General features: G+C 32.3%; 1 protein-coding gene across 1 annotated transcript in view; it reads right to left on the bottom strand.

Moving 5' to 3' along the window:
• Positions 1 to 693: 693 nt before the first annotated feature.
• Positions 694 to 12,916, bottom strand: part of CCDC88B_1 (heavy chain) — a gene marked incomplete at its 5' end in the record, with an annotated part of 52,625 nt that continues 40,402 nt past the window's right edge. Inside the window, 6 exons of the mRNA XM_051218387.1 lie at positions 694 to 1,050; positions 2,925 to 3,288; positions 5,667 to 5,759; positions 7,515 to 7,645; positions 9,599 to 9,681; positions 11,500 to 11,763. Of these exons, the coding sequence (XP_051073126.1) occupies positions 727 to 1,050; positions 2,925 to 3,288; positions 5,667 to 5,759; positions 7,515 to 7,645; positions 9,599 to 9,681; positions 11,500 to 11,763 (1,259 nt within the window). The 3' untranslated portion in view covers positions 694 to 726. The remainder of the gene's footprint in view (positions 1,051 to 2,924; positions 3,289 to 5,666; positions 5,760 to 7,514; positions 7,646 to 9,598; positions 9,682 to 11,499; positions 11,764 to 12,916) is intronic.

Below are 12,916 nucleotides of genomic sequence, written 5' to 3'. Positions count from 1 at the left end.
ATGAGAAAATTAGTTTATTAGTTTGTTATTGACAGCTGATTACGTAAGTGTAACACATAAGGAGACCATATTAATTGAATGGAATAAAATGGGAGTTTATATAAACGTTTTATAGACAAAAATATTAGGCTCATACTTTTGAATTCCGATGTAATGTGAAGGGCAAAATCACGAAGCACAGATCAACTTGAATGGGGATTGATTTATTTGTGGCAATAAATTAGTCTCATTTCCTTTCCCATTGTTCGAAAAATTCATAGAAGTCCCTAGAAATCGACTTCGTCAGCTATGTCGATGTTATCATCTTATCGTTCTAAATTCGATTAATCAATAATCGTCCGGATAGTGAATTGTCAATCATAAAGTATAGGAAACCATACGCTTTCGATATTTCCAACATAGGAGATGTCATACGTTTCCTGAGGGTTTTTCAAGTTTCAGTAATCTTTAATATTGACCTGTTATCCCAGTAGTTCACGTATTTATTAGACAGACTATATGTAATCAGTCAGACTCAATATTATTTGGATGTGGAAGTGAGTCGATAGTACGAGATTGATCATTCTCATTTTTCTGTCCTGTATATTCTATAGAATCAACTAAAAACTACATAAATAAGCACTATTAACTTATTCTTACCCAAGAACTATACTAGAAAGGAATTAAAAACACACTGTAAGGAAATATATTTAAAAAAAGGTTTATTAATATTATCTAATCAAAAGTTTACAAATTGTAATCAGTTATAATGTAAATCTTTGATAATTCATTATAATTTGTTAATAATATAGGTAGTTTTGGACATATTTCATCTTTATTAGGAGGCCATGATTTAATCCATTTAGCATTGATATAATTCATTTTGTTAAATATTTCATTAGATACAGTTGTTAATTGTAAACTAATTACTTTAGTAATTTTTAATAGACTACTTAAATTATACTCCGTTTGATTATGAATACGCTTTTTAGTATTTCTATGAATTATTAAACGAATAGAAGTGATAATTAATCCATTTTTAAATATTTCTTTGTCTCCTGGCTTTCGAATCTAAGGAATGATTATGACAGGAAGAATACATATAAGGGTGTATATATATATATATATATATATATATATATATATATAGGGGTGGCTATAGTTTCATTTTATTATCAACTTTGTACAGTTTTGTTGTTAAAGTGTTAAGTGATAGCAAGTACTAGTCAGTTAATTAGAACGAAAAATAGGTAGGAATTGTTTGAAAACATTTTATTTCTTACAACAACGCTTGATACTATTGAGATCACGAATTGACGTGAGTTAGACACTAAACATCTGTTTCGTCTTTATATGGAACTCATCAGGGTTAATACTGCTAAAAAATCTGTCCCTTAACATAAATAAACGAAGGCAAATAGCCTAAAGGTGTGAATACATTATTCTGAAGTAAGAATATCGGACTATTATAAGACGATTAATTCGTATTTGCTATATAGTCATATTCTAACAATTTACTGTTTCACATACAAATATGATTTGTTGTGTATGATTGCGGATTTTCTTGAGAGCAGTTACAACGTTTATGTTATAGCAAAGAATACTATCTTCTAATGCTGACAAGTGTAGAACATATGAATATTCAACTGGTATTCTATCTCTACATGAATATGATATAGGTCAGCGTATAAAATCATTTTAATACATTAGATTATGTATTTAAGTAGCCCTTTATTCATTTTGTTTCATTAGGTATTTGGATTGTTATGATAATCGGAAATAATTAAATTAGTTTGTATGTATCTGAACAGAAATCTGTGCAATACAATGAATTTAGCTTATTCTGGAAATATTGTCGTTCTTGCTTTGTTTAAGATGAAGTAACTTAGTGGCCTGTTTAGGATATTATGTCTTGGAATCATTGACAATTGGTATGTGCATCTCAACTCCATGAATTAAGTTTTATAGGCTATGCTTTGATTTCAGGTATGACTAGAAAGAGTATTGCGAATAAAACTCATTCGAGTTAATTTTTTTCTGGATTGCTGTCTGTATAATTCTGTTAAACTATTTTGTGTGACTTTTCTTCTGATGCCCATGTAATATCTAATCTATTTTGAATAACAGCAATATAACATATCTGTATTGGTTAAACACAAATAATAGTCTAGTTCAAAGAATTTTGTAGAGATGGCTTTAATATGTAGGTTTTATCTGCCACAGATTAATCTCAAGTGAGGTATCATTGAAAACCAGGAATCACTGGAAAGGTGTTTCGTCTCACTATGTGACTCTTCAACATTGTTTATCCACAACCCCACAAGGGGACTGCACAAACGATAAATATAACCCGTAGGTCAAACTGATCTGCACAAGCTTAACTGAACTAAAATAGTTAGCTCACTAGTTACTTCACTTAAAACGCTTTTAAAATTCCATTTAGAAATAGTGACTGATGGAGTTCAAATATATCGTGAATGAAACAATTGTGATTAGTGGTATCAGATGATCGTTAAGCTATATCTTAAACTAGTTGAAAGTAAGTTTATACAAGTGGAGATCGACCCAGTGACAAACTATTTAGCATAAGACTCCTGGGTCCAATCCTCAATCCGGTTGTGAGTCTTGTACTGAAAAACAAACAGATTCCTAGTCACCTTAAGTTTTCAATGGTACCTCGACAGAAATTAATCTATAATGAATGCAACCTACAAATATTAATCTTTTAATATTTACCACATTATGGTTCATAGATTATATGTAATTAAACTCAATGCCGTGGATGAAAAACTATTCACTACATATCATCTATCAACTTGAGATAATATTCTACTTATTCTATACGATGGTTAATCTCTATGTTAGTTTACTCTTTTAAGGAGTGTTATTAACCTTGATCTAAAAAGAAAGTTACCGTAAATGATGTTACTTTTCTCATAACTTACAGTAGATATTATATGATATTGTTCCATTGAATTATTTAATGTGGAATATAGAATCCAATCAAATAATGATTTAGGATTAACAATAATTGAAGCTGGTAATGTTAAACCAATTAATTTCTTTATATCCCATGAATTCATTAATTGATAAAAGTGTTTTGCAATTAATAATTGATGTTTTAACCATATAAATAATTTGTAATTGTTTGATGGATATTTTCTGGCATAATGATGATAATATTTTATAGATCGTAAATATGCGTAATACTGAGTTGTCAACAAAAATATAGGTGAAGTATTTTTAATGGACAATGATGATGATGATAAATAACGTGATTCCAATTCTTTGAAGGTTGTTTCAAGTATCCTAACACCGATATGAATAAAAGTAACAAACAATATAAGATTGATTCATTTTTTATTTTAAAAATGTATGTACAATTTTATCAATGTACGTACTATTACTTACAATTCTAGGACATAAAAATACACCTATCTTACTGTAATAAACGAAGATTTAGGTGGGGACAATCAAATGTATCTCTAATACAGAATTACAACGTTCTATTGATAAAATATGAAAACCATATATTCAACCATTCATTTACAAATCTTTCACCAACTATCTCAAACTTCATCGTTTTTCGATTGTCACAACAATTACTCTCTATTCCTGTTCTATTCGATCCGATCTTCTCAACCTTCTGTTACCACGCATTCCATTTCTGACTACTGTTATATACTGCTTATATCGACATAAGTAGCATACACCATACTACTATTAACTATTTAATTAATATTTATAAATCAAGATGGTTTTATTGGTGCTTTTAATGAACACCACCTAACTAGATTATTCAATATAAAAATCAGACGAAATTGTTTAGTAATACGCATCAAGTTTAGTGATGATAATGAGTTTTCAACAAAGTATATACAAATTTTCAAGAATCTATAATATTATATTCAGTCAATTAAGTAGAAGGTTCATTTCATTGAAATGATTGTATATCCATATCAAGGATTTTATAATTTTGTTTAAATATGACTATGCAAAATATGATCTCCCCTTTAAAAATGTATTGAACATCACCATGATATCATGTAAATAATACAAAAAGTATAGTTTAAATGTGCTCAGAAACAACTACCATGCAATATGTTTTAATTTCAGTAGTATATTACATTTCTCCTGTTCAACTAATACCATATTGTTTCACCTTTTCGAATTTATCTCAACCATTACACTATGTCGGTTAACTGCGTTATTTACTCACGAGTTTTCAGTAAAAAAAATTAAGATCTATCATCAAGCTCAATGTTATAGTGTGTTGATAATATCATCTCTCTGAATGAGATACCGATTTAAATCTTATAGGTGAGCATCATCTTCTTGAAGATTATAGTTACACCTTTAGTGATGTAGTTAAAATTCAGGGCTTCTTGTTAAACGCCTTCAATTATCTAACGTTTAGCTACAATATAAAGAAACTTAGTGTAATGTACTACTAATTCAGGCATATACTACTATTTTTCACCATGAATATTTCGTTAAAAGTGTTTACTAAGTAATTATTACTCTGTAGATATTAATTCAATAACAAACAATAGTAATTTTTTATATAAACTTATGTATGGTTGATACTGTTTTCCTAGAGTCGGTCCTTTATGTAAATTACAAAACTCAACAATCTTTGCAAAATCCCCTTTATTAGTAATAATCACGTCGTTACTAATGGCCAACTTTCAGAGATGACTTCCGAATTTTGATGAACAGCTGTAACTAGTAGAGTTCAGCTATGCCAACTTTGAGAAAGATTTCGTCAAGCCAAACGGATAATGATTTCACAAAATCGTGTGTTAATTGGAGATATAAATCATTGGATGTCAATTCAACGATCTGAAAGTTAAGCACAAACTGTGAGACCTGAACGAAGGTTTTACATATGACCTCTATTTGGATGATGGTTGATCATTGTTAAAGAGTCCTGTACTAGGATGAAAAAACTTCGTTTAACCAGTCCTTTTTACTTTTCAATAACTATCTATACTAGGATGAAAGAACTTCTTCTAACCAGTCTTTTTTACTTTTTCACTTTTCAATAACTATCTGCCCCCAAATGCCCTGGTATGACCGAGAGTGGAGTGGGCCCGCCCTCCCTCTCGAAATGCTCTCACATGGCCACGCGTATACAGCCTCTGCCAGGGAAGTCCTACTCACTGCCTTCTCGTGGCAGGGGTGTTGTTTACGAAAATGGGAGGACGAAAAGCGAATATCCGGCGCTTTAACCGGATTCCAAACCAATGGTGCACATGGGCTCCAGTATCCTGGGGAAACAAATGGTGTATGAACCAGTTGTTGGTCATCGGCCACCATGGAACTGCATCTCCTCACGATGCTCCACTAACTTGTGTGTCAGACCTTTAGGTCCAAGGCTCGGGGTGTGGCCCCCTAAGAAAACCACCTGCTTTTGTCCGGGAACCCGGGGAGTATCACAGCCCTCACACAAATCGAGTGATTTATGTGGCGCATAACTGTTTGGTACCTCCTTGTACCAATGTTTATGTATTTAAATAAATAAATAAATAATTCAATAACTATCTAGCTAAAGTTAGTGCGTTATGTAAACTAAAATTCTTCTATCATGATATTGAAGGAATTATACTAATTTTAAAGGTTTAAAATAATTTCCAAAGTATAGTAACATAGAATAAGCTCTTAAAGATTATTTTTCGTATTCTCACATTAATTCTTTCTCAATCGTAGCCCAAACTGTATCTATCGATTGTTTTCGTTTATCCATGTCTTGTTTGTTGTATATACATTCGTAAAGTTTGCTGACAAAACAAGAAACATAAAATAGACATTATTGTTACATGAATAAATAGATACAGACTGATCAATCGGTAACAACCCATATTTTTATTGTGTAATCAGTGGTATTGATTGAATTATCTATCTATCTGTCGCGACAAAGGCTCAATGTGGTAATTAATCCAAATGACTCGAATTAAAGTGTGATTTTTTTGGTATTAGATGGTTTGAAATAAGTAGAGATAATTCCTGTCAATTAAGATTAACTACGTGGGTCTATCTACAAGACTGACACTTTTGATGATGGGTACATGGTGATGTAAGTTTAAAAGAATATCAGTTTCACTGAGATTAACATGAAATTTAAATCTCAGATATCTTGTCGATTGACTCCGATTACCCAATATGTATAGGAAATTATGACTTAATTTTGAAGAAAATCACAGTATTTGCTTAATTTTTACCAAAGGTTTTATGTCACCAGACAACAATGTTCAACTCAATGAAAGAAAAGAATCTTCTTATATATTCCTTTGAGACATTCAGTAGATATATCAATCGTTTGTTAAGAACTTTTCATTTATCACTGATTTATGCACTGATTATTAGATCTTTGCAAAATTAGACAAAGAAAAGTATTGAGATGGTGGTATTCAAATACATATTACTCATCTTGTATGTGTGAAATATATTGATATTATTTGACATTTTGTAAAGATAAACAGAAGAAATGGAGAGTGTATTAGATTATGACTTACTCAAAACTTCTGATTCTTCATAAATTTTATCAGTTTTATCCATATAGGTGATGTATTTAAGATGAAAAGAGCTTAACCAAAAATAAATTCCGACCAATGATTTTTGAGATGTGAAATAAGCTATAAAACCTGACTATCATATAGATACCAGTTCCGTCTCAACTACCGAATATTGTTCACGATTATCATGTAAAAGATGAGCATGAAATTATAATTAACTTATCTTACAACTCATTAAGCCTGGCTGCAGAAATCTGGACTTTCTAATCAACAGATTTTATCAACGAAAATTCCGATAATGATCGAGAAATCATAGTCAACGACATTTTATATAGGAATTAAACTAATGGATTCATGTTTCATAAGCTTTCTGGTATAAATTCCACCATCTTATAGTGAATACATCAAAAACTATATATATATATGACTTCTACAGAAATCACTGCCAACAAAGAATCGAACATGGATGCTTGGTTTGAAAAGCTTTTAATGATTCGTTTAATTGAAAATTAGATTTCTTCATGAATTGATATGAAATGGAGAACTACTGAAAACCAGAGAATTGAACTACTCTCTCGTTCTAGCATAAAACATCTTAACAGTGCATATCCAAGACCCCCTAGGAATTGAACATACAACATTCCAATATTGTTATCTTTAAACTCTTGATAAGGAATGTACTGTTCAAAATATCCAGCTTTCGAGCGATACATAATACAGTGCAACTTGGTTCAATACGACTGATTGATAATTGCCCTAATACCGACATAGTTGAATGTGTGATATTTCATTAAGACCTAAAGAACTCATCTCAAAACCAGTTACTTGTGAGCATATGATGAATGTTAAGAAGGGAAGTTAATACAGAACACTTTAAATTTGATTTCGTTTCTCATTACAGGGTAATATAAAATGTATGAATGCTTCTTTTGAATATCTCATGTAAACATGGCACGAGAAATATTCAACATATGAACACATTAGTCTTCTTGGAAATATGAAGAGATTTTGGTAACTTACACAGATTCAATTTTCTCATATAATCCATCAGTCTCTTCTAAACACAACTGTGAATTTTCTTCGTTTATAGAGTCATTGACATTTTCCTGTGGATAGCAAATCGGCTTTTCTTTTTTATTTACCAATGAGGTCTGAGTTGTAAAGTAGTAAAACCAATTACGTATAAATAACAATACTACTGTTAATGGGCTTGTAGGTGTCATTATTACAGTTTGACTTGATAATTTCAAATAATCAGTATGGGAGTTGTGGAGATTATTAAGTTTTTGATTAAGATCATGAACCGATTGATGTCAAACCACCGTTGGAAACCTGGAAGCACTGGACGGCCGTTTCGTTCTATTGTGGGACTCTTCAGCAGTGCGCATCTGGCTAGGCGTTCGTGCACAAGGGTGAAGGCCCTGGGTTTGAATCTCGCTGGCGAGATCGTAGATGCGCACTGCTGAGGAGTCCAACAATAGGACGAAACGGCTGTCCAGTGCTTCCAGGTTTCCAACGGTGGTTTAACATCAGTCGGTTCATGATCTGAATAAAAAATTCAAATAAGCTGAGGATTAGGTAGATTGTTATGAATAAGTAATATATTTTTAGTGTCCCAATAGTACAATAACGTTAACAGATGATAATTTTGGCCTCACGAATGTTTTAATAAGGATCTAAATCGTGTCGAGTGTGAGGAAGGTAACCATAGATGACAATGGAAGATGGTCGTGCAATATTTCGAATTGCTGAAGGACAAAAATGTACACCATTTGGTTCCGACTCAGCTGTCTGGAGATTAGGTGTTCGCACGGGAGATCTGTAGGTGTTGGGTTCGATTACCGTGATAGGGACGAAAATGAGCACTGCTGAAGAGTCCCATAATGGAAAAACCTGGTCATTCGGTGTTTTTGAGTTGTCAATGTTGGTATAACTTACATCAGTCAGTAATCTCAAAACATGAGAAATACCATCAAAATCTAAGATAGGTAATTCGTTAACACATTACAACTCAACTAAAGCACATGGAAATCTAGACTTTGTTCTTCCCTCAGCTATAATTGTGACATCATTTGAAATATTCAAGGATCTGATTTAAGTAGCCGAATTTCCAGTTTCGTTCGCATCAGGACACTATAATGGACACGTATGACATATTCTGTTCTCTCCTATCCTTACTCTATCTTAAATTGTCACTGTATTATTTATTAGTCTAAATCGTCTATTCATTTTGTGTACAAGACCTGTTGTGTAATAGTATTTACATTTTCTCGAAGTAGTATATATCCTGTAAAAGCTCATCTTTGTCCTCTTATTCGACAAACCATTACGTGAAATTAGGATTGTTCATTTAGTTTTTCTCTCGTCGAGCCCTCAATAGTTGTAGTAGGCTAATATTCCATCTTTACTTTATTCATTTTGTAGCAATCTACGGGATTTATTGTGCTATCACCATGTCATGTTACCAATACATTTAGTCATAAGTGCGGTCCCGATGACGTACTTTCATGAATCTCTTTATGAGACCAATTAACTTACAAACTTTTCGTACTTATAGTGCTAATATACCTTACATATTCGTATATTAGTCTACTTAAATTTATATATTTAAACTTTAGTTAGACTATTTCAAAGCTAATTACTAGTATATGTACAAATGTGGAAATATTCCACAAGTAATTTCGATTCCAAACTGAAACTACTGAAAATCAAAGAGCAATGAACATATCGAGTAGTAAACCATAACCGGTAGAGCTAATCAACTCCATAGTCAAACAGAAATGCACTGATATTACTAAATATATCGCGAAGAGATTAGTCTTAAGATAGCTGAACACTGAGTTCCGATTAAGTAGATACGTAAGATCGCTCTTGTCCAGAAAGCTTGATCTTTTTATCTTTTAATATATGTGGGGTTATAAGTACACATAACTGAACAATTGTCAAACTCGAATAAAGCAATTTTTCAACACTCCTTGAATTTTAATAATTATCCAACTGATTTAGGTTAATGGTGATTATAAGCTTCAAAAACTATACATAATTATCATACTAAAATATTAACTACTCAATACTAAAATTACATCAATTACTGATGTTCTTACCACTTTCCACGAACTCGTAGTAAATAACAACTGATCACTCTCATATTGGAATAACAACGGTAGACATTTTAATCTTAACCAACCTAGGCAGAAATAAACGAAACGATGATTTATTACTTTAAAAGAAGATAGATTGAGTTTTTCTCTCTCAAAAACCTAAATAATTTAAAAGAAGAACTATGGTTGCCGAATTTGATGATTGTTATATCCTAGCGAAGATTAGATGATGGGTAACTTCTGAGACCTATTAATGGACTAATGTTATCTACATATTCTTATGGTACAACTATTCAGTAATTAGATTATGCATATCTATATTCCCATTATTATAAGCTTCATTTTGACTTATAGATTATTCTGGTACGATTTACTGTTCTTAAGCTATGTTCAGTTTATTGATTATAGTCTCCCACGTTCACAGCCACTGATATCAACTAAACTAGAGAGATATGGAGAAAAAAACTAATAAGCACTAAACAGATATAAGGGAAACTGTTGACCTACTGAAACTTTCAGGCTACTGTTTTTTCCAAAAATACATTCACTGTCATACAATTCCCTGTTTTAAACATTTTAATCTGCTAATTATGTCTTTGATATAATGGACAAATGGAAATAATATCTCGTTTTGACGATAATATTATTAAAATACGATAATCCAATCAGTGACTGGGATTTCGCTACCACAAAATGGGAAACTTGATTAATAGTCTATATACAAAATGGATCCCATTAAACCAGATATAAGATTCGTGACCAAATAAAGAGAACCAGAATATACACTAGCCAATACTTGATTCAATACAATTTAAAAGCAGTCACAATTAGTGAAATTCAGAGTAGAAATCAATGGTGAGAAAGGAACTCATATATTTGTCCACGTTCAGTGGACACTTAAATTTATTGTCACTAGTCATACATCTGTTATAACTTGTGGCCTGTTAATGTATAACGTGATGGTACTGTCAATTAGAGAACAGTGAATTATCGATCGGATCAATGACGCATAAAACTCATACGAGCAATCTAGAGTCCTTATCACTCCTGCTTCCTGACTAACCCAGCCTGCTTGCCTGTCAAGTCCACAACACCAATCTCAGCTCCTGCAATATTAATCATTTATTTCAAACATACTGGGGTTATATGCAAACCAGACAGGCCACATCGTAACATTAAAGAGAAAATGACATCTATACAAGATCTAACCAAATGTGGCTGTGAATGTGGGAGATAGTAATTGATAGTAATTAATAGACTGGGCATAACTCAAGAATGATAAATAGTATAAAAGTAGTTCATAGGTGAGAATAAAGCTTATGATAAGAGGAACACAAATATGAATAGTTTAGTGACTTAACAATTATGTGATAAAAATATCCGTCTAGTATTGGTTCATAAATGGGTCCCAAAAGTTCCCATTCATTATTCTCATCGGGTTAGAACAACATCAGTCTTCCAAACTATAAACTACGGTGCTTTCATCAAAAGGTCCACAACTTATGTCTGCAAAAATTCAATAAGTATTTATATATTAAATATGTTAGGCAATGAAAACAACTGTCCTGAAAGCATGATTGGTCGTAATTGATGGCAGCTAACTACTGTTAAAATACTTTTTACGTACACTTTCAACCCTAAACTGGATCGAAACTAGAATGATCACATCGTTAGATGATTACGATTATTTCAGATCATTAAATCACATTCCTATACCGTATACGTCCAAAATTTAATTCATTAAAATGACAATGCCACTATCATCGGTGATATTGATTTCATTCTTGTTATAATTTTAATATTAACAATGATGGGTTCCTCCTAGAACTCACTTCGAAATCAATCATACCTACAAACCTTGATTTTCCTATTTCAATTGTTAAATATTATAAATTATAACTTACCCGGTAATCTATTATACACGGATACTATTTGTTTTCCGGATGTACAACATGTGAAATCAATTATAATATCAAAACATATTCCAAGTTTATTGATTAATATAAGCTTTTCTTGATTCTGTAAATGATAAATTTGTTTATACCTTAAATTATAAAGACCATATTGTAATAATTCATCTAATAGTATATCCATTCTCTTGTGAATAATGTGTACATTTTGAAGAACAATTAAAACTCTTTGATATGGAAGTATATTTGTATTGGATCCTCAATAAATAAAGAAAAAAATTATATTCAATAAAAATATATTTACATGTTTGTGTAAATATTTCAATGCTCAACGTTAAATCTTTAAAGAGACAGTAAAATTTAAATAACCCGCCTGGATCCCCTTCAGGGCTTTTGCCGGCCCCAGGTTCGAATAAAGGAGGAGGGTTGGACATGGGTTTAACGACTCCATCCTGTAGAAAACTAACTCGCCAAAAAAAACCGCTAACCAGAAAACATAATAATTCAAAATTTATATATATATCGGGACATAAAGCAAGTGAAGAAGGGTTAATTCATATAGGAACTTAATAAAAACGAAATCAATACAACACTAATCTCAAGTGACTTATCTAGTCTATTTTTAGAATCCTTTGGTACATTGTAATGATAAATTTTGTCAGTGATACATACTTTATGTGAAATAGTTAAATGTAATCGCCAGTAAACCCTGGGTCTAGGTTTCATGCTAGTTGACACTCGACATGAAATTTTATATTCAATCTTCAAGAAACTGATGTACCGTGTCGGATTTAGATTCACGTCATCAGGCTTCACAGTTTGAAATGTTACTAATAAGCTATTCGCATTGCTACTGATATTCATTTATTTCATTTATTTATTTGAACACATAAATATTGGTACAAAGGAGCACCGAATACGTATGCGCCATGCAAGTCACTTGAGTTGTGTGTGGGATGTGATGCTAACCGGGTGTCCTGGCCGAAGCAGGTGGTTTTCTTAGGGGGCCACACCTGGAGCCTTTGACCTAAAAGTCTGATTCACAAGGCACTGGAGAGATGTCAGGAGATACAGTCTCATGCTAGACGGTAACCGACAATAGGTTCATTCGCCTTTTGTTTCCTCAGGATCCTAGAGCTCATGTACACCATTGGTTTGGAATCAGGGTTTTCCAACTCCCGTAGGTGGATCCTCCGTATCCACCACCTCGGTTAAAGCGCCGGACATTAGCTTTTCGTCCTCTCAATTTCGTAAACAACATTAATACTGCGAGAAGGTTGTGAGTAGGACAGTAGTTGTATACGCATGGTTATGTGAGAGCATTTTGAGAGGGAGGGTGGACTCTCTCCACCCTCGGCCCTACCAAGGCATTCTGTAGGATCGAGATACCTCCAGTGACCAAACATTTAGT

This window comes from Schistosoma haematobium, chromosome 1 (genome assembly GCF_000699445.3).
Source record: "Schistosoma haematobium chromosome 1, whole genome shotgun sequence".
Lineage (NCBI taxonomy): Eukaryota > Metazoa > Platyhelminthes > Trematoda > Strigeidida > Schistosomatidae > Schistosoma > Schistosoma haematobium.
Note: the sequence above shows the minus strand (reverse complement) of the source record. Positions and strands in the feature narration are given on the sequence as shown.